This window comes from Zonotrichia leucophrys, chromosome 1 (genome assembly GCF_028769735.1).
Source record: "Zonotrichia leucophrys gambelii isolate GWCS_2022_RI chromosome 1, RI_Zleu_2.0, whole genome shotgun sequence".
Taxonomy (NCBI): Eukaryota; Metazoa; Chordata; class Aves; order Passeriformes; family Passerellidae; genus Zonotrichia; species Zonotrichia leucophrys.
Window position 1 is genome coordinate 103,542,176 of NC_088169.1, and position 23,576 is coordinate 103,565,751.

The 23,576-nt window shown below is 33.8% G+C and overlaps 1 protein-coding gene across 2 annotated transcripts in view; it reads right to left on the reverse strand.

Moving 5' to 3' along the window:
* Nucleotides 1–23,576, reverse strand: part of NCAM2 (neural cell adhesion molecule 2) — a 273,183-nt gene that overhangs the window by 93,478 nt on the left and 156,129 nt on the right. For both annotated transcript variants that reach the window (XM_064726512.1, XM_064726521.1), the window contains exons 7-8: nt 22,935–23,095; nt 14,064–14,209 (exon numbers count right to left, since the gene is read on the reverse strand). In XM_064726512.1, the coding sequence (XP_064582582.1) occupies nt 14,064–14,209; nt 22,935–23,095 (307 nt within the window). The remainder of the gene's footprint in view (nt 1–14,063; nt 14,210–22,934; nt 23,096–23,576) is intronic.

Sequence of the window (23,576 nt, forward strand, 5' to 3'; positions counted from 1 at the left end):
CACATTTTTTTAATGGTTATACAAATATTAGGTAAAACGAAACAAAATAAAGTCCTCTTCTTGATGCTTCAAACTTAAGGAAATATTATGCCTGAGGGAAAAGAAGTTATTTTCTTCTGCTCTTTACTTAAAGCATCATACAATACTTTGGGCTGGAAAGGACCTTAAAGCTCATCTCATTCCAACTCCTGCCTGGGCAGGGACACCTTCCACTAGATCAGTTTGCACAGAGTCCCATCCAAAAAGACCTTAAACATTTCCAGGGATGGGGCAGCCAGAGCTTTTCCGGGCAACCTTTGAGAAATTTGTTGTACTTTGTCATCTCTCACTTTGTTCAAGGGAAAAAATCTCCAAACATGATTGAAAATACTGATGTTAACCTACCTTAATTATTGTAAGGTGGAAAAGGAATGAAAACCCAGTAACTATTTCAGTGCATGTTGTTACACTTGAAGCAGATTTTTATGTTCAATTCTATAATACACACACTCAAGTTTACTGCATATTACACTCAATACTCACCAAGTGGCAGCTGATGTTTAAGTGGCTGAGCTTTTAACTCATTAAAAATGTTCCTTTTCTTAATAAAGGAAATATGTCCCAATTTAGAAATATGTCACCTTAAAATATTTGATGTAAAGCAGTCAAATGAAGCATGCTGTTTATAATGATTTCTATAGAAAGAAAAGCATCCTGATCCTATGTAAGAATCCAAGTAGACTGAATTTTGTTTCCTGTGAAAATGGTTCATCATAGCAACATATATTAAAGTTCTTGAATTCTAACCCAGAAGCCAACATAAACCTCTTTGGAACTTAGACCACTTAACTATCAATTTCAATTCTGAAAACTCTATTTCTACAATATGATCAAAAAAGGAAAAGTTATGGTATTGCTAGTAAACAACAGTTTACTGCTAATTAAAGTAGTGAACATCATGGCTTTTGGAAGGAATTCCTCAGCTAATTAAATGCAATTTCTTTTTAATAAACCATTGTTTTCTAATTTCTGATACAAAGCCAGATTTATATATATGTAAAACATAAATATAAATGCTTATTTTTATAGCATTATATCTATTGCTTATATATATGTAAAGCAGGTACATTCTGTGACATAGTTAATACCAGTTATGAGCATTTTCTACTTTATTTAAATATTAAGCATGTAATACCATGGTCAAACTACATTATTCCTAACGAAAATGTACATCTCTTCAGAAATTTAATTTCTGATTTTACCTTGATAACAAATATTTCCTTACGAACTTACATTTTAAATGGTGAAACAACGTGAGACAATGAATCATAGATACAATAGTAAATACTTTATTAGTGACTCATTAGTTCTGTACTCACCCCAAATACTTTAATTCACCAGTACATATTTCACTATAAGTAATTCCTGATATCCCTAAGCACATAAATGAGTACTAACAGATGCAATACAAGAAAATAATAATAAATATAAGCACAAAGATCCTTAAATTAAATAGGTAATTTACAGTAATTCACATAGGTAATTACAGTAAATTAAATAGGTAATTTACAGGTAATTTCACAGTAATTTCTCAATCTCCTTTTAGTTTATTTAATTATTTTCTAATACTGATGGAAAAAAATCTTGACTGTACTCAGTATAATTTTCCTATGTTCTCACATTCTCTTATTCAAATTTAGATGATGTAACATATCTTAGATTTATAGGTAGGACAAAACTCAAGCTATAAATACTAATAAATACTCTGAATAATAGCTAATAAATACTCTGAATAATAGAAGATTTTCATATATCATTTATTCCTATAATCAAATATATGGTAAGAAACACTGCAAGAAGGATTTACTTGGTTCAAGTCCATAAAACAATCAAAACAATGGTAGGCAAGAAAAATTCACTAGAAATATAATAAAAATATGCATTTACTAAAGACAATTTCTACTTTTTTTAGGTTCATGTGTTAAAATTGCTTACTAAATCTAGCAAAATTTCTAAAATGTGTTCTGTTTCATTGCTTATAATGTATATTATACTGTGGCTTTTATATAGACAGTTTAAAAAGTCCTGTTCCCTGAGTCTATTCTGCAGATGGATTGGTGCACAAATCCATAATTTATTTATTTTACAAAAATACTGCAATACCTGATTAAAAATACACTGATAGGCTGGCATTCCTGAAGAAAGAAACACATGAAAGAAAACAAGAGTGTAAATACAGACCAAGAAAATTCCATTACAAACAAAGAAACAACTATTTAAACAAATAAATAAATGGAAGAAAATATTTTGATGCAGGTGTCTCTATCTGTGAGAGGATTCCTAGAATATGATGGAAATCACCACATGTAAATCAAAAATGCTAATTAGTATGGTGAAGTTTCACAAGGACTTCAAAAACACTGATGGGGCTCAATTATATTTCTTTATATAATAGAAAAATAAAAAAAAAAAGTGAAAATTTTCTGCACTTGCAATATTTTTACTTATAATATGTAGTTAAACACAAATTACTTCTATGCTAATTAAAAAAATGAGAGGTATTGCATAATTTGAGATTAGTGCTGCAGGTTCTGTAAAAGTATGTATATATTTTTGGTTTTGATAAAATTCATGCGATACTATATATGTTATTCTACTCCTTGACTACTTCTGTCATGCTCGTGCTTCTTGGATGTCTTGCATAATTTGTAGTTCCACATGTGAATATTCCCAAAGGCCTGACCAGCTGATGCTGACCTGACTGGCTTATGCTCAGCTCCAAGGACAAGAACCAGAGCTCCCAAGGCAGTACAGAACAATGAAAACTCTGAATTTCAAGGATTCCACTTGCAGAGTGGATGGTGATGTGATGAGAGAACAATATCCACATGGAGACAAGGATAGCTCCTGGAACAGAATAAATTATTCAGCTACCATAGAGTTTTTAATCTGCAAAATTCCACTGCCATTTTAGTAAATTCAGTTTAATTATTCAGGAGGTGAGAGGTTGCTGGTTATGGTGCCCAGAAATCGTTGTTTGTTTCCAAACTGTAGAAAGTTGCACTTGGACAGAGGTGGATAGTGTGGTTAGTGCATGAGCTTGATTTATCAGTCATTGCTCCAACTCCCACTGCGAAAAAGTAGAACCAAATGAGATGAAGTTGTAGGGCTGCCAAAACTTGCATTTTGAGTTGGCTGAAAACAAGAATGGAGGGTAAGAACAGTTGCAGAAATTGGTGACTCATTTGTAGCTGGGTTTTACTAATATTGCTTGAATATTGGTTAGAGCAGCTGACTTCCCTCCTTGAGTTTACCAGTTGGCTGTCAAAGTACTCCTTCAACACCTGAAGTAGAAGTGCAAGACTGCAAGCAAAACAATCCCTTCATTTAAAATCTAGAAAAGTTGAAATACCTTTATTTTATTTTATTTAAATGTTTAAAGCTTATTCGTGTGCAAAGTGCCATCACTGTCAATAGTTAAAATGCTACAGGTCAGTTTTTCCTGTCAAATTTACCAAATATATCTTCTGACACCTTGAGTACTTTAGTATTATTTTGGAGGTGTGCTGCATATATTAACCACAGAAAAGATGAAGAGGTAGTGGCTTAGAATTAAGACTGTGCTTTTCTTTTGCAAAACATGGAGCAGTGCACTAAAAACCAGTCACTGTAAGAACATGTAACTTGAGTAAAATCTGCAGGTGTTTTAGATTTCCAGCAAAGGATCTGTTTCAGATGCACACAGTCGAAGATTCTCATACTGCAGGGGGGAGGATTGAAAAAAATCACAGTTCTTCCTTCTTTGGATCAAATTGTAAACATTTTCCAACTCAATATTTTGTCTTGGTTACGCTTCCAGTACACGTTACTGAATTTTCAAGGAGAAAACAAATACTGATTAACAAAATCATCTTTGGAATTTCACAAATAACAATTTTTTAGGAATTTTGCTGATTTCAGGTTGTGCTTGCATCCTCATGAGAGGTAACTTGAGATCATATACTTCAGGCTGATGCTTCGTATAGTGAGATTTAAGCAGATCTTAATTGCCCATGAAAATGCTTCTTGAAGCAGCATGAAAAATAAGAGCTTCTGCAACCTGACATGCTGATACTAAATGATGATGAAATTCCAGAAGTCTATTAAATGTACGTGACCAGCAATTCCTAGTCTGAAAATCTACCTTTGATGATGAGAGAAAGGGCTGTTAGTCACAACAGCCATCATCGTGTAGAAGCTGATGGAAGCTCCCTTCTGGATTATGGATGGTATATTCACAATATTCCCCATTCTCTTCAGGTAAATGTATTCTATCCATGCACCTGTTGGAGACAGCAGAAAATTCCAGAGTATTGCTATGTGCATATGCCTTAATGTCCAGTGAATCAGAATAATGCTACAGCAGTGTCTTGGACTTCAGTGATTTTTATAGGAGACCTTGTGATATTTTAAAACTTCAACTTGTTAATTATACATGTCAGCATGCTGCAAATTCCTGAATTTCTAGGAATATGTTTTTTCCACAAAGAAGAAATTATTGAAGCACCTATTGGTTGTAGATCTATAGTGTAGCACCAGGGAAGTCACAAGAAAACCTAATGTTGAAGAAAAAAAATACTGTTGTTTTGAATTTCTGTTCAGCTGCAGACACACCAGCTACTTTTAAAGAATTCAGATTGTAAATGGCAGCAGGTCCTATGCAGGTTGTTAGCTGCATGTACAGTCTCAGGAAAAAAATGTGTTCTTGAATGCTTCGTACAACTTTTTGAAATTACGAACTGATATTTCATTGATTCATGCTGGCATTTCTTTCAAAGTTTAGTCATTATGCAAAGAGATGATACATGAAATCCTGACACCAAACACTTACAAAGACATTAAATGGAAAACTGAACTTCTTTCCTTCATTGGTTTTTACTCAACAATGAATATGTAAGAAAAATATTTAAGAGAGAAAAATGATGAGCATCCATTCAAGATTACTTCTGCTAAAGATGCAAATCCTAGATGTAAATCACAAATCTTAATGATGCAAATCACAAGAAAGAAATGGTTGATGATTTTTCATGGCAAAAATATTAGCATCATATCAAATAAACTTGTAGAGTAGAACAAGCATTAGTGTTGCCCATGATAAATGACAACAGTAACCACAAATGAGTGTTTATAAATATAACAGAAATACTACAACTCCAATAATTGCAGATGTACTTTGTAATTAGAAATCCTGTTTCACTCATAAATCCAGTATTTAATGGCTTTATTCCTAAGAATTTTGCTGATCTGAATCTTCTCCAACACAGTCACCATTAAAATAGGTGACTCAAATGGATTCAGGCCAGCAAAATTCTCAGAAAGAAGACTTTAAGTACAACATTCTTATTCAATACAGACCTCACAGAAAACAGCCACTAAAAATAACAAATTTACTATACAACTGAATCTTAGTTTAGACAATCAAATATTACTGTAACTTGGGACTGAAGGTGGTTGTTCTGTAATTTTAGTGACCAGCAAGTGAAAACATACGGAAAATTAAAAAAGGAAAGAAATAAAATAAAACCTGTGGCTGGACACACATGAAGACAAATCATGTCAACTTACTGCATACAGTTATTTTTGTCCAAAAAAAATAACTTGAAGCTGACCCAAGGCAGGATGATGAATTGTCAATCCTTTTCTTTTTTTTTTTTTTTTCTCTTTAAAGAAAAACAAGCACCATCAGCCAGTGTCTGGGAGATTAAAACAAGGAAAGGAAAACTAGGAAAATTTTGTATAGCAATTTTTGCTATAGTGTTATTTTCTCCCCTTTATTACTTAGATAATTTGAATTAAAATGTTCAAGTCATTATAACTGAACAAAGAATAAGTGCTTGGTTTATTTTGTTTAAACTGGTATTACTTGGACTGATAACAAATTCTTAGACATGTACAGGTTGTGTACCCCTCCTGTGCAAGAAAGCTTGCTGTAATATATGACAACCTTAAAAATTACTACTACTATAAGGATTTCAAACAGAGCTTAATTCCTGTGTATATACATTAATTTCATTTTCACAGAATTTGCATTCACACTTTAACACAGTCTAGCTTTAGTTGCAGGGATAACTGATGTATTGAGGGTATGCAGAAAAAGAAAGAAAAGAGGGAAAAAAAAAGATAAACCGGAAACAAATCACGATTTGAGTTTCTGCGTTTTTCAGTAGCTGTATGCAGCTTGAGATCCCTCCCAGTTTACCATAAACTTGATGTATATTTTAGTAAAATTATTCTGGTCAGACAGCAGATAAGAAATCTGTCTGGAAACTGGGCTGTGACAGAGACCTGCAGGGTAAGCAACAAGGCTCCCTTAGGAGAAGGAAAGCCATGGAAGGGCACAAAGAGGCCCAGCTGGAGTCACAAGGTGAAGGGAACTGTCTGCAGGACAGATCCTAACCTCACAGATCACAAAGTCTTTGCTCACAAACACTGATAATTCTGGAGGGCTTTTTTTTCATCGGAAGAAACAAAAGGAAATTACTGCCGTAGCAAGCAAATGGAGAAAGTGAACTAACCTGGACATAATTGAAAGGGCATATGTTTTCAAATAATTTTATTTAATTGATGTCCTGAATACAGTTCTCAGTTTTTCTATTTACATGTCTACATTGATAAATAAAATAAATAAAAATAAATATAAGCTTGTGCTATAAATTAAAGCTTATGCTGGATATATCAGCTAAGTTGGATATTTGCTATTACAGAAAAATGCCGTTCTACAAGAGTTTGAAATAAGTTGGGAAGCAGAGATTGCAACCCATATGTTATTCTCCTGGGGAAAGTCTCATTGAGAAACAAAACCTTTAAGCCAGTCTATTTCTTCTTTTCAGTCAGCTTGCAGGACTTCTCACTCAGCTGTACACATTAGGAAATGGAATATATGATTAAATTATCAGAAGTTATGTATTAGTACATCATTGAAGAAACAGATCTGTAATAACACATTAACTGAAGAGAAATGTGGATAAATTAATGACAGCTGAAATATTAGTCACAGCTCTAGAGTTCTCTGGTATGCAGGTAATTGGGAGGGAGGACTGGGACCTGAGGAAAGTAATCATTTTCTGTGTGAGGAAGAAAAGGAGAAGGAGGACTGAGTAAAAAAGTGTCAGAAACAGCCTTTTAACAAAGTTATATAACCCTGAGGAATTTATTGTTACGTATAGGCTACCTATAGTACATATTAAAGCCTGTTAGATGATCATCTTTCAGTAAAGATTTCTACATGCTATTAATCCATTGAATTTTACAAATGTTACAACTTCATTTGTACAAGCAGGAATTTACAGAAAGGCAAAAATAATTTTATTACTAATAACATTATTTATGCAAAACTTAGAAATTTTAGTAACACAGGTTGATCCCATGCATAGATGGGAATTCTTTTGACAATGAATTTTCGCACTTATTTCCCACTTATGCAGTACTAAGAAATATTGTTTGCCAAATTTTATAAGCTGTCAATAAGGGGTGGTGCAAACAGTCTTTACTTTCCCAGTGTGCAGAAATAAGACTTTTGCATTATGGTTTAGATGAAGTTTCACAGCCTCCTAACTAGCAAGACGTTCACTGATACATCATCATTGTCCTGTTAAAATGTAATAATTTCACTGTCTTTGAAATCTAGGCACTCATATTAGTAGGAAAAATACTTTATGAGTAGATACACATGGAGAGATTGCACAGTGAGAATGTGACAGGAAAGTATATATTTTTAAATGAGCATACTAAGGACGTTAATAAATTATCAGGAACTAATTATTACACAGAGCTTAGATAAAAAAAAAAAAAAAACCAAAAAAAACCCCAAAAAAACAAAAAAGGGATTGAAAAACTGAATACAGGCCTTTGCTTTCATCCTGGCTTTGCCAAAAGTTCTGAAGACTTAAATTATCCTAATATACACAGCTACTCATACTGCCTTTCAGGTCAGGAGAACTGCAGACATTTCAATAGCATAAAACACATTTTTGCCAGCGTTGCACTTCTGATTTTGCCACTGATTATGCTTGCCCTCAATGTAAGCAGAATGTAGAAAATGCAACACTTCTTAAGTGTCCTGAGAAGGTCCTGTAGTGCATCAGGGAATAATGGCTCCAGTCTCTAAAGCATGGATGTATTACCTAGTGAATCATCAAGTGCACATTCTCTATTTCACCAGACAGGCTACAGCTATTTGGAACTCCTTAAACCATTAGCAAATAACACAAGTGATACTTAGGCTGAAGCTCATGAAACAAAAGTTTGTGTTGTAGAAGAAACGAGTGAATATTCCAATCCAAGCTGTGCTGGTATTGTAGAAAACGGTCCATGAAAAGTTCCCTGATAATTTCATTCTTCATTAGTGCAACAGACCTAGTATCATCACTGATAACTAAATGGCAAAAACTAGAATTGCAAATTGGGAAATAAATGCCATTTCCAAGCCTTTAGAGCTTTATTTCAGCCAGCACTACAGCCTACAGAAAGTACCCAAAAAATATCTATTTGGTACATAGGTAGCAGAGAAGCAAATGTATTAAATAGAAAACAGTTTTAAAATTTTAAATGTAAATTAGGTGTAAAAAAGAGCATCCATCCATTTACAGAACAGATAACAAATTTGGACTTAATTTAAGATATCCCATTAAAGAACTGCCTAAATTAGTAATGTTCTTAAATTAATGTCTTTCCCTAGGTTGTTTAAGCTTTTAATACAGAACAGTTAATAAATTTTACATTTTCTTGCCCTTTTGTCTCCTTTAAATAATCAAAAACTTTCCCAGTATCAAGTGACCATAAAAGTTTACTAAAAGTGTTGACAACATGAAAGGAAAAATACACAGAAATGAGAGAATTCTGAGCTGGTGTAACACCAGTATAGACAGCCATGCACACAACATGAATCCCTCTGTCTCTGTGTATGTACAGGCACTTGGGCTTGCTCTGAATAACAGATAATTTACTTTCTATCCCAAAAGAGGAACAAATCTGAAGGGCCCTCTGGTCCTGTGGCTAATATTTAGTACTGACTTGCCAATACAATCAAGATCTCAAAATAATTACTAGCTTAATTTTTGGCTTGATTTCCACATCACTGCAGATACTGTAACTCAAAGGACTGTGGGGAGCTCAGACAACTGATTGAGCTACTTGAGAACTTGAAAATTTCCACATTAGCTCACAGTTTTCCTATTTCCTCAGGTCACACAGGAAAGCTGCTCTTTCTTTCTAACTGAATACAATCCTACTCCTGCAAAATCAATCTTCTTGCTCAAATATTGTCACCTCCCAAAACTAGAGATAGATGAAGGAACACCAAAAAGCATTCAGATTTCCATGGATCAGATGGCTCCTGAAATTCTATTATTCCCTTTATTTGCTTATGTCACAGGCTGAAAGCCTCTATATATCTCAACAGCATCAATTATCTAACATATAAGTGACCCTCTTGGTCAAGTTCATTTATTTACCTTCTTCCAGTCACAATATTCTTGCTCTCTAACTTCATAGTCTTATTATGTGAAGCCCACTAAAATTCATTTGGGGCTTAAAAACAAAAAGGAAGAGAACTTTGATGCCTGATTGAATTGTTTGCAGTGTTTCAATTGTATCATCAAACACAATTGTGGCTGGCTACATAAATTGTTCTGGTTTGCAGGCCTGTGCCAATACTGCAACAACAAAAACATTCATATGATATTGTAATTAGGAGCTTTTCCCTAGGTTATAACTTGTTTCACCACAATATGTAGGTGAAACAGGTTATAACAATTTTCTCCAATACAGAAAAGAGATTGGCCTTGTATATTTCCCAGCTATTCAAAGGAGAATTATTCACAAAGAGCAGGATTTGGATAGCTCAGGAAAAAAAAAAAGAAAAGATATTTCCTGGAATCAATTAAAATACCCTAGATACATCTCTGTTTTCTGTGACTCATTTCAAATAAAGACCTGGTCCTTGATGAGCAAGAATTTAATAGCGCTCACATTTCAAAAAGAAGGACAATATATTTCACTGACATTGTAAGACTGCTTCTTTTTGTGCAGGGAAAACCAACATAAACAGGGAGTAAAAAATATAATATTCTTTTTATTAACATTTGTAATAGCTGAAGTGAAGTTAATAGGCTTGGGAAAAAATAGACTTGACCTTTCAAAGAAAAAGATTACCTTTATCTATTGCATGATCATGAAAATTATTAAAAACTATACAAGCCCCACTCTACAAATATTTATGATTTGCATGCAAATACAATATCAATTCAAACTTGGAAAATAAATAAATTATTAGTCTAAACTCTGCAATATTTAGAAACAATATCACAGGACATTTTTCAGGGAGAGCCAGGTTATTGTTGCAATGGAAAAAAGCAGAATTCAACTGTTCATGCAGTGTTCATTAAAAAATTAAAAATCACAGGTTGGATTTTCCTTGGTGGTACAAGGAGAATAGTAAAAGGTATTTAAGAGACATTCAGTGAATCTGTATGAAATAGAGCACATAGTACAGTAAAAACTAGAGTATAAAATCCTGCCCTAAATCCAACACACAAGTTGCACCTAAGACCTCTCTGTATTGGCTCCTTTCATTCATTTTATGTGTTTAGATCATAAATTCCTCAGGGTATGCAGCATATGCCTCTTTGGACACATGCTGCATACAGTGGAGCCACTGTCTTATATCAAGCCCCATCTGTTATTGTGATTTGTATTCCAAAACAGGGCTTGAAATGCTAATTACATTTAACATTGATCAGCATTCATATTTCTGCTAGAATTAGATGCTATGAAAGTGGGGCACTAAACTCTGTCCTCACACTTGTGCAGCACACACAGGAATCAGTGACAATTTTGTATCAGCAATCAGGATGTGCTGTCCTTCAGGGATGTGTGTAGAGACCTATGTGCATGCCCAAAATCCATTTCATAACTGATTATGCCAAATTGCATCCAATCACTATCTTTCCTCCTGTTCTAAAAACAGCAGCTCTTCTCCTGCCTTCTCCTCTTTTCCCTGGGAAAAGGGCCAGGCCTGCTGGATGCACAGTGGTCCGTGGGAATTTGCCATTTGAAATCCCAGCTGGAAGGGGCACGGCCAGGTTGGCACATGAGGACAGGCAGGGCTGGGGATTCAGGGACTGGAAGGACACAGGCTCCAAGCAGAGAGCTTTAGCTTGGCACTGAAACAGCAGATGAAGCTGTGGCCTCGGACTAAGCCTCCATTTTCATCTTTACACCTTTAATGGTGAGACAAACACCTTCCAGCACTCACTGCCATTTGTTTATTCAGCCTTACCCACCCCCCATGTATTTATGGGCTATACAGACACAGAAGTGATTACAGAGGTCATCTAATGTGACCTCCTGGAAAACTTCTCATTTAACTTTCACAGAAGTCAGAGGAAAGGGAAAGACCCCTTTATTTCAAATTCTTAATGAAAGAGAGACCACACACTGTGTGGTAGATTGTTGTAAGAGCTAAATGATAAAAGGACAGAGGAAAAGGCTTCTTTGCTTCTGGTTTGAACTCACTTGGCTTCAACTTTCAAATACACACTTCTGAGGTACTGAAAATCCTTTATCAAAGCTGTATTTTCCAAAGAGATAATTATAGAGCTCATACTCATTAATATTATCCTCCTTAAGCCCAGCTGGGTTACTTCTTTGATCTATGACTTTGGTGCATATTTTCCATTCTTCTGGACACAATAAATTCAAAATTCAGGAAAGTCTATGTCCCAGTTATAAGATCTATCATTGGATAGAAAGCATTTTGAATCCATGCAAGCTCAGAATGATCTCACATTTAGCAGTCTTCCTAATCCACATGAGGTACGTTTACATTTTAGTAAAATAAGAACCATATGATTGAAGAATTACATTCTAAAGTTAATAAAAGTAAAATTAAAAAAATAGGAACAGCACTTCATGTATTCTTTTAAGGATCATTATGTTAATATTATTGCTTGAACAGCTTTTCCATCCTCTGTGCAAAAAATCATCCCCTAAAGATACTCTTAATTCAACAGAATTTATAACTAAGGTGCAGTTGATATCAAGAAAAAACTGACACAAAAATTCAAAATATGAATCCCTTGAATAAAGAAAATAATTTTATGTTTATGCTTAATTTATGTTGTTGAATGATGGGATATTATTTTAAAAGTTATCAGATACAAGTAATATTTTCAATTTAAGACTATGTTCTATGTTCTACCTTCATTTCTTCAATTCACCTTTTCCTTCTCTTTCTGTGTGCAAAACACTGCTGTATTATTTAACAACTATTCAATAATTTAATCACTGCTAGTTTTGTTCCCTATTCACCTAATTTGGTAGGAAAGCACAAGCCAGGCTTTGGGCAACCCAGAGCAGGAGGACCATGGGGCAAATATAGCAGCAAATTTTATAGGTCAAGGACTAATCACTATTTCAGAACATTTATTCAAGAATCAGCAAAAACTCTCCCATGAGCAATACAGAGTTCTTTCTTTGGCAAGAACAAAGGAAGGCACATAACTGTATTTATTCTCATTCTTTTTATCTTCCACATTGAGTCTGTCAGCACACCAGTAGGAAGTGAATATAGATTTTCATTTGGTTATCACTATTATTGAGTTCAACCACATTTCAGAGAATATTCCAGCAACACATCAGTTTAACCACCTGCAGCTGGAATTAAGAATATAAGACTGTCTTACACAAACACTGGATAAATTTCAGGTTTCAACTGCACCAACATTTAGAGCTTTTTCTGCTATTTTCTCTCATTTTCAATATCCTTTATTGAAAGTTTATTTGGGAACATTTCAAACATAAGTGAGTGGCTAACATTTGTAACCTTTGAACAAAGCATGGTCTTTGCAAGTCAGAAAGATGACCTTTAACTTGAAATATTTAAAGAAGAGAGAAACTGCTTTGTCTTAATGCAAAACTATTAGAAAAAAATAATATATAAATACTGCTATATTGCTCCAAAGTGGAAATCACAGAACAGGAAAATGGTAGACAGAGCCTCACATAAACTGCCTCAATTCCAGGAAAGGTCAAGTCAGAGACAAGACCAGAGCAGACCTTCTCCTTTAGAACACAAAAAATGAAAATACATAATTCCTTAACATACAGCAATTCCCTATTAATAAGAGAATACTCACTAATTATGCAATTCCATTCATAGCATGTTTGATATCTAGGTTTTCACCCGTGTGTGTTTTTTAAGCAACAGCTATGAATATGCAAGAAGATAGTATTTTACTACATAATTACCTAGAGTACAAATTATTAATTAGTTACCCAGAAAGATGGTATCTCTTACCTCAGCCACTACAGATAAATTCTGTAGTCTATGTCAGGAAATGAAAAAGAAAATACTTGCTCAAGTACTTAAGTAATTATTAAAAAGGGAAAAAGGAGAACTCTGTAGAAACACAGCTTGCTATAAGCACAGTCAGGAATTGCATTGCACCATTCCCTTTTCATTTCACCATTCCACCTAATTACAGCTCCTTTTCCCACACTGACTGACTTTCTCCATTGTCACACTGCAATCTTTCTCTACTCAACTTACTTTTGTAATAAAATATTAAAATGGGGGGACAAAATGAGAAAATAGGCTCAGTTTCTCTTCTGTGACAGAAAATTTTGGAAGAAAAAAGAAGTGGGAAATAAAGAACAATGAAGTATTCAGATTTTTTAAATTTAAAATATCTTTAATTTCACTGTATTTTGAGGATTACTGGACAGAATCCAAATATTCTGAAGAAGGCCTATGTGTAGCCATAATAATCAAGATGAAATTGAAACCATTAGTAGGGATTATATATTACAATTTAAGCTACAAAGATGAATTGCCTTTACACATTTGATTGCTTTCTGCTTTTGTCTTTTTTTTAATTTAAAATTTAGAATATCCATGTCTCTCTTACTGCCTTAGAAAATAGCAATTCCTTCTAATTCCAGAGGAATCTAGAATTAATCTGTCTCTAAATTAATTTTCTGCTTACAAGAAGAAGATTAGGCAGACAATGCATTTTAGGTATTTTATATATTAGAGGTAGATTTACCTTGTCCCCTTCAGAGAAAGTCATTCCATCAATGGCCCTCTTCCAAGTAATCTCTGGAACAGGCTCTCCTTCTGCTTCACAGATGAGGGTTGCTTTCCCATTCTCAAATGTGGTTTCATTTTTAAGTTGTATGATTTGAGGCTGCACTGTTAAAAATACAAATTGCGTTACTGATCCTGCACAAATAATGTAATATCAAAATATGACCTCAGGTTGCACAGAGACCATTTCGGTACGTCCCATGAGCTGGACATCCTGCCTCCTTGGTGGGGTGGAGTGGGATGGGTCTGGCTTTGTGGCTGTGTTTGTGTGCTTTTTTCCTCTTATGGACAAGCTGCCCAGGATGCTGTGAAGTGTCCCTCCCTGGAGATAACCAAAACCCAGCTAGATTTGTCCCAGGATATCTGCTCTGGGTGACTCTGGGCTAGATGGTCTCCAGAGGTGCTTTCCTATCTCAGGCATTCTTTGATTCTATAATAACTGGTTTAAAATTGTCTTCAAATACATATTATTCAGAAAAATAATAGGAATTTTTACCATTCTTTGATCTTTAGCAATATTTCATTGACCTACATGAATTACAGATTTTAACAAAATTCCCCAGCAACAAACACATTTCACTGTTATTAACACTATGGAGAATTTAAGAGTCCTCCAATACAAAGGTGTTCATCCTAACTTACCAAGTAAACTGGTGGTAAGATACATTTTTAAAAATCCAGATATTGTTTGCATTCTTCAAATCATTCCACTTTATAGCCTTAATTACATATCAGCTACTTCTTTCAACCTATACTGTACCTTATCAGGTTATTTATGCATACAATACAATTTCTGGTTACATGTAAATACTTTCACATAGAGGATTCATCTATACAAGTCTGTATTAGTACAGTGCATAGAATATAACTCTCTTCTATGACATTCAAGTATCTTCATTAAATTTTTTTGTCATATATATTACCTCATATATAACGATTAATAAGTTTCTCTGAAGTTATTCCCCTCGTACATTGATGAAGATACTCATCCCCCATGTAAAACCCAACATGTAATCCTGTAATAAGAATATGATTCAATATATTTACACCCAAAAGCAGTGACTAAAATTTACATGAGTGAATCAAAAATTGGGCAGCTCTTAAGATTAACTTCATCAGCTTTAAGTACATTTGCTGACATGTATTTTCCAAGTAGTTTCTCTGAGCTTCACTTTTGAGGTCGCACTACTATGGTGTATTCCTTATGAAACAGAAAATAAAGAGATGTAATCTGACTTCTAAAGGGGTTACTAAAGTGTGTGCTCTGGAGAACAGCAATGTTGCCTTATGTTCATGGATCAAAATGGGAAAGATGCTCATTCAGGTTGGAATGGGCACCAGGAGAGCTTCTTGACCCCTTCATTAACACAGCATCAACAGACCCTGTTCAGGTCAGGCTGTTCGGGGATTTGTCAAGCACTATTTTGAAAAATGTCATGAGCAGAGAGTAGACAACCTCTCCTCAGCCTATTGCAGTGCCTGGCTGTCCTGTGAGGGGTGTTTTCCTTATGTCCACTCTTCTGCTTCATTTTATGACTCCTCAGTTTTAAGTATTGTCTCACAGATGCTACATTCAGCATCACCAAGAAGAATAAGAAAAGCAGGCTCAAACTTGCTATCTGTAGGCACCTAATTTTTATCCATTCCTTCACACAATTCTTGGTCTCACTTCTCAACCCTTTTCTCCATATTCCTTCTGTTGCTTCTTTACTGTCTGTTCACCCTTGAGTATTATGAATAGACTATTGTGTGTTTACTGCATAGAGATGAGAAACAAATAGCATTTTACCTAAGAAAGCACTGAACTAATAATCCTGCTTCATTAATATATAATCTATGGTGAATGAGATCATGTGATGAAAGAAAACACCCTGAGTGAACAGGAATTCTTGAAATGTCAACTGGATACAGATTTTTTGGATGCAGTAGAAGGTAGCAAGCAAATCATTACATCAGGATATCAGTTTGGCCAAGAAAATACAAAATTTCTCTGTGGTACAAAAAGGGATGTCAGTGGAAAGACCTAAAAATCCCACCAGAATTAGAGACAAAAGATAATTATGTTAGGTTCCAAAATAACTTTAATTATTACTCTCACTTTCAGGATCATTCAAATGCCCATGAAATATTTCACCTTGGAACTCAAGTGCTCTATTTCTATAGCCATAACACCTGGTTACAAAAGAAACTGTTCTGTCCTTTCATTACTTTAATATATCATCCTTCCTGGAAAAAAAGGATGAGCTATAACAGACATAAAGCTTTTTTTTTTTTTTTTAAGAGGGAGCATACATAGTATTTCATGCCAAAAATTCTCAGAAGTTATAATTATTTGCATCAAAATGAGTTCCCCATCTGGACAATATGACGAACAATGTAATTTGCTCAAGATGATGCAAAACACAAAAATAATTCTTAACCTTAGACTTATTCTGAATTCCTTTAAGACCTTTTTCAAATGGATCACTACAAGACAAAAAGTTTTAGTTTGACATTTTAGACAAGAGTACCTGACATTTAAAGGAATAAGCACTGATTAATCATCAAATACATCTAGCTGACAGTTATTACTTGGAAGAAGAGAACTCATATGGGGGATATTATTTAATTAATTCATTTTTGTAGGTCACAAGTCATAACTTACTCTTGACTAGAAGTTTTTACACTGTTTGAATACTTTTCAATGACATTTTGGACATTGGAAAATATTAAAATACATTTGTGTACATGTAAATAAAACTAGTTGAAAATGCCAAAACTAGTATTGACGAAATACTGGAACAGTCATTTCCCTCATCCTCCTGCCTCAAATTTTTTAACTGTTCTTTCTAAATTGATAAGGTCATTCTCAAACTGACTTTTTTATTCTAGAAAATATAAAGCAAATAAAAATACAGAGCCTCGGAATGCAAATTCAGGAAGCCTTCAGGGTTTTGCTGCTTTCTTCAGACAAAAAATTTTGAAATATAGATGCTGTGATGTAGCTGAAACATTTGTAAGGTAAATGACCTGGCTCAAATGAAAGAATGCTTGAATATAGAAAGGAGCTAAACTTCATTAAAATTATTTAAGGTAAGGAACTATTATTACTAGACATGCATTGTTAAATATTAGCAAAATGATGATGCCAAATAAAGAAAGAATATTTACTGATTGTAAAGTTTGTTTTCTGAGCCAAGAAAGTTGGTTTTCAGTTTCCAAACATTTCCTCAGTAAACAAATTTCTCTCAGATTCCTTCCTTGGACTATTCTGGATTTGTCTCATTGCTGTGTTCATACAACCTCCCCATAAAGCCTATGATGAACATGGATAGCAGTCTGAGGCTTTTGCTTACAACCAGTTTCTTGGAAAATGTACACAATTTATTGAATTCACAGACTTCTACCCATCCTTTTAAAGAAGAGTTTCATCAAACCTTGAAAGCAACATATATATATAAAGCTTGAGATAGTCCTGCTTGTGTTTCACCAAAATAATTTTAAACAGTTTGATATAAACTTGCTTGTACTGGTGAGAGGCCTGGTGTATGTCTGTATGGCTGCCTGATGAATCACTTGATTAATACATCCCAGGAGGAATCATCCCTTCCTGCTGTCCTCCTGCTCAGACATGTTTGAATCAGGTGGCAAAACTGCAACCCCATTCTCCTGGAAACTCCTGGTACCATCTGAGTTTAGTAAACAAGCTAGGCCCCAGCATGAAAATACCCAAGAAAGAGGTTTCAGAAATTTGATTCCTTTTACAATAAGGATTCACATACATGCCAGTATGAAATGCTGACCTGACTTAGCACACCATGAACTGAGTCTCTCTCTTTGGATGGTGTTATTGAAACATGGCAAAATGCTATTGCTGCTTCACACTCAGAAGGGTTTAAGACTTGTCTTCTGGGACAGCTGTCATCACCGTCTTTACAGATTGGATATTTTTTATTTTAAAAAGTAGAATTATTCCTAAAAAGTGAGGAAGTAATAAGGAGGAAAAAGGAATGCAGAAAGTACATGGACTTCTAATGATGCCTCAGGTTTTAGCTTTTGTATTTTTCAGATTCTGTCCTGCTTTAGTGTGCAGTTCTAAGCTTCATATTAGGGGATGATGAGCTCTCTTCAGAGAGTAGGGAGACAAAACAATTCCTTCCCTAGCTGGGGACCAAGGACAAATGATCCAAATTTCAGGCCCAAGAGCACAACCAATAGAGGACTGAAGAGAGAAAAACAAGAAGGATGGGTCTTCATAATCTAAAGCTGTAACTGGACAATAAACTCCACTATGATAATGGACCAGAACTTATAAAAGCGTGGGACCTCATGACCAGCATCCATTTTATGCCCATTTTGGGTTCATCTTGGGTGCAGCCCTGGCTGGGCTCTTTTCCTACCCAAGGTGAATCCATTGAGGCCTTTTAATAAATCCCTACTTTATTCTTTACCTCCTGCCTATTCTCTGTTCCAGGTCATCCTTCACAAGGCATCACTAACATTACACCTGGACTTGGTGAACTTTATGATATCTGGGAGGAGCAGGCACAGATTGCTCCATACACAGATCCATGGCATTTTCCTTCCAGAGGTATCAGTGAATTTAAATGAAATGCTTCCATGTATGTACTGAAAAGCATCTCATGACAAACAAAACTAACCACAAAAAGCATATTAAATACGTATATGAATTATATATAATATATATATTAAAATATATATGTATATTATATATACATACATACATATATATATATATATAAATATGTATAAAATATAACATATAAATTTACTTGCTAAGCCCAAAAGAAAATTATTAAGGCATGCTCCAGGTACTATATAAAGGAATGCAGCATTAAGACTGAAAATAAGGGGAAAATTTAGACAACTTGTCACCCCAATCTCAGAAGCACAAGACAGCCTTTTTGGTTCCAAGATGAGTGGATTTTGAAGGACTAAATTAACATAAAAGTTTTGAATTTTAGCATTTAAAATAAACACAAGAGGGATAAGATAGGAGAGGTCCATTATATTTCCTCCTATCTGTCAGATGACAAAAATGTACATTAATAACAGCATACAGTTTCTCAATGATCAACAAAAATTACATTTTGAATGTAAAAAAACTGAAAAAATTTTTCCACTAAACAACATTCAGATTATAATTAAAAAGGCATCTAGAAAATAAAATTAGTATGTGTTTAAACAATGCATTAAGTACAAAGTGTCTTTTGTAATGCTTTTGAGGTATCCCCTCATTTGATTTTTGTGAAGTCATTTGTCAGAACCCACTGAAATGCCATTGAAATACTTTTACAATAATATATTACTCAGACTGCCCTCTCACTGATTATGGAGGTAAAACACTTATAGAGAACTTCATATTAACTTATGCTAGAACTCCCTTTAAAATTTTTTTTTTATTGATTTTGCTTAAAGAAAGAATATTTTTTCTTTCCAGGAAAATAAATTATTAAACATATAGATGTAGTTTTCTGTGACCTAAGTACAGAAAAGAGAATACTTGTTGAAAAACACAATGCTAAGTATCATCAAATTGTATAACCACGTATTTGAGTGATAAAGAAATGGAAATAAAAAACTAGAGCGAACAAAATGAAAACCCTAGGAATATAAACATTATTCATACTAAGCACAAGTATGTCTTTAATTAAAGCTAATTTTATTTCATTTAGTCTGATTATATTTTTTATTGTAACATAAATGAAGATTACTGCCATCACCTTGGAGAAGGAATGATGAAGAAATTAGTGTTTACTTTGGAGAAAGTAAGAAGATATAGGAAGCATCAATGAATTGAATTTATTGACTGTTCTTAAATCAAGTGTTTTTTATTAAGTAATTTTTGGAATTTTTTGGGGTTTTTCCATAAATGTAAAAGTGTGGTATTTCATAATTTAAAAATATAATTTAGATGTATGTAAACACACAAATTTATAAATGTGGCTAGTTACTACTAATAAAGAAAAAAAATTAAAAGAAAAAAAATAAAGTGGAACAGTATAAGTGAAAGTGATAGCTACCAAACAGAGATAAATCAGAGAATATTTTTAAAGAATTGAAGGATGAATACCTATGGTTTAAAGCTGTTCAGCAGTAAACATAAATGAATTTGAATTAAAAACCTTAGCACAAGTTCTAAGCATTCATAGATAAGATCTTTTAGATAGTAATTGCTAATGACACAAAAAAACCCCCCAAAACTATGGCAAATAAGAGGAGGACAGACAGAGATAATCAAATCATATCAACAAAGACTGAGAGAAACAGGGTTTTTGTCTCTTTTTAGAACAAAGCACTGATACAGATGAACTGGGGAAGGCAGGGCATGTGCCTATAGGTTCCACATTATATATCAGAGCTGCAGAAAAATTGTCAGAGTAAGCATTTTACATCAGAATAAAGAAGGGGTTTTAGCATTGATACTGAAAAACACCTAAAGTTAAACTAAAGAATCTAGGTCATGTATGGAAACTAAATATGTAGCTATTATATGACAGTAAAATGAGCATGTTTATTCAAAAGTCCTGTGCTCTAGAAAGTTTAAGTAGTGAATTCTATAATGTTACTATTATTTTTACTAAATTATGGTTATATTACTGTTATTATGAATTTTAACATTGCCAGAGCAGTGTTGTAAAAACAGTAGTCGTTGCCCTAAGGAGTTTGCATTGTAAATTAAAATTAAAGATAGCAGACATGTGAGACAAATAAGCTAATGGAGTGAGATAAAAAAATGTAATTTAATAGGTCAATTTAACATAAACAAGTTGTTTGTGTACTATTTAGCTATAATAACCAGCCATCTGCCTCGTCATTTTCAGACTGACACTTTCTTTAACACATTTAATGGAAAAAAGATAAGTACTTGTTGTCTGGATATATGACTGTATATAATCTGTGTGAAAGAGATAAAAGATAAAAGTGAAGTTTATTGTAGGAGACATTAAAATCTATTACAAATTAGCTATAACCTCTTAGGGCAGAGATGTGGGAGACACTCTAGAGAATTCTGTGCAAACTTAAACATAAGACAGTATTTTCCATGCAGGAAAGAAAATACCTAAGAAATTTAAGAGTTTAGGATGTCATGGAAACATTAATGATGTGTAGGTTCATAATGGATTTAACAAACTCATTGTATCCATTAAAACAGTAGGATTTTTCTTTCCATGGAGTCCCCAGAAAAATGGTTGCTAAAAGATGTAAATATATATATACAGGAAATCCTCACCCAGTGTGGTGTCTCCTTTTCCCTATCCCTTTCATTAAAAAGTTTCCTTGCTCTAGGCAAGGAAGAAACCAAGTAAATTTCAGGCACACTTAAAATTACTTGTATAACACACGCAGTTGTTTCAGACTGAAATTTCCCTAAATTAATATCAAAATTAGAAAGTGATTTCTAATTTTTAAGTTTGGAAATGGAGTGGAATGAAATATTTCAGTTTTCCAAACCAAGATGCTGTACTTCTTGGGGCTGGGATAAAATTTAAGATTTTATTTCATCTTCTTTCCTTTGAAAAGAAATTGAGAATAACTCCCGAGTACCTCAGAACAACAGCCCAATGTTTAGGCAATGCACCTGGAGTGCAGAGCTGGAAACAACACAGCATAAAGAGTTTTCCAAAGAGGAGACAGTGGGATGTGTGGGAGCTCAGCCATGTTCACCTGGCACCATGGCTTCAGCCTCAGGCTCCCAGGCCCCACAGCATTATACAACACCACATCTACCCCCTTCAATGTCAATTATCAGATTACTCTCTCCCATTAGAACTCTTTCACTTTCATAAATTATTATTAGTTTAGCTGGGAATTAATGGTAAATCCTTAATATTTGGTTTTTTTAAATTAATTCCGTCTTAAGTATGGCATTTAACTATTGAAATAGAAATTATCTTTCTCTATAATCCAAGCTATACTTAATGTAAATATATACTTATATATTTACATTAAATATAGCTTGTATAATAGAGAAAGATAATTTCTCTCTATATATATTATATATATGTTTATGTATATATATATGTTTTATATATATATATATATTTATATATTATATATATATATTATATATATATATATATAAACCCCATGACATTCATTTTTGTAGGTTTCTCATAAGTAAGTGACAGCCTTTTTTGTTTTGCACAGTGATTCTGAGGGATGTTTTCGACATTCTCACGAATACTCACTCTCACTAGGTTATATCTCAACAAAACTTCAAATAAATTATCAGTTCTATGTAAAGGAGGGAATCATTAGCACAGGTGGGGTGGGGGAACATAAAAAGAGAAATAAGGGGTTTGAGGTTGTTACTTTTATCCTTTGAAGCTCAGCACACACAACATTTTTGTGACTACATCTGCAATTGTATAATTAAAAAATAGACATCAAGAAAGATAAATTGAAAAAAAAAATTAGGAAGGCCTCTTCATGGCATTGCTTTACTAAAACCCTCACTGCTTGGAAGTCAAGGTAACCTGCTTTTTGCCCTTTTCAGAACTTCCCCTTTCCCCCCTTGGTTTTCTTGCAAGCAGTCAACTTCTAAATTAAAACCAGAGTGAATTAACTGTTTAACACTCCATTGTACACTGCATGTGAATAGCAGAAAAGCAAATGCTGAAGATAACCTTTTCAAAATGAAATTCAGATGTAAAGGTTTAGGCAGCCAACAGGGACAAAAGAAGTTGTAAAATCATACAAAAAGCACTTTGCTGCATCAGTAGGCACCTTGCAGAAATACTATTGAACTGAAAATTGCGAATTAACACCTATTTCCTTACTGTTTACATTTTAAAAGGAAAGATGGACCATATTATGCAGTACTTACCAAAAACTTGAAGGACTGTCTGTTTTTTGTCATTTCCTGCTTTGTTTTTAGCATTGCAGATATAAGGACCTGCATCGATATTTTTTATATCTCTTATTGTTAGTTGTGTATTGCTTCCTCTCAGGACATATTTTTCATTTTCTTCAATAAGTTTACCATTCCTAAAAAATAAAAAAAAAAGGTATAAATCAGCCACTAACATCCAGTAACAATGTGCTACAGAAGCATCAATAGGCTGAAAATAATATTTGAGTGAAGAGACTAGTATTACACTACCCTCAAAAATCACAATGTAATAATTTGTCAGGTTAAAATATACATATATATATATGCATAAAAATACTATAATACCTTATTCATAAATGTATATAATATATATGCATAAAAATACTATAATACCTTTATTCTTAAATGTTCAATATTGACCTAATGTTAGAAAAAATGGCTGTGAAGAGGATTCTTACATATAGCTTACACTCAAGGGAGGGCATAAGGAAATTTGCTGTATATTGTATGTGAGAAACTATTAAAAGCATATTTTCCAAGTGTAACTGCTGCAGTTCACAGTAGTAACAATGTAGCAACTTATGAAAAAATTAAATTACATTCACGTAGAGCCTATTGGCACATCAAGAACCCATC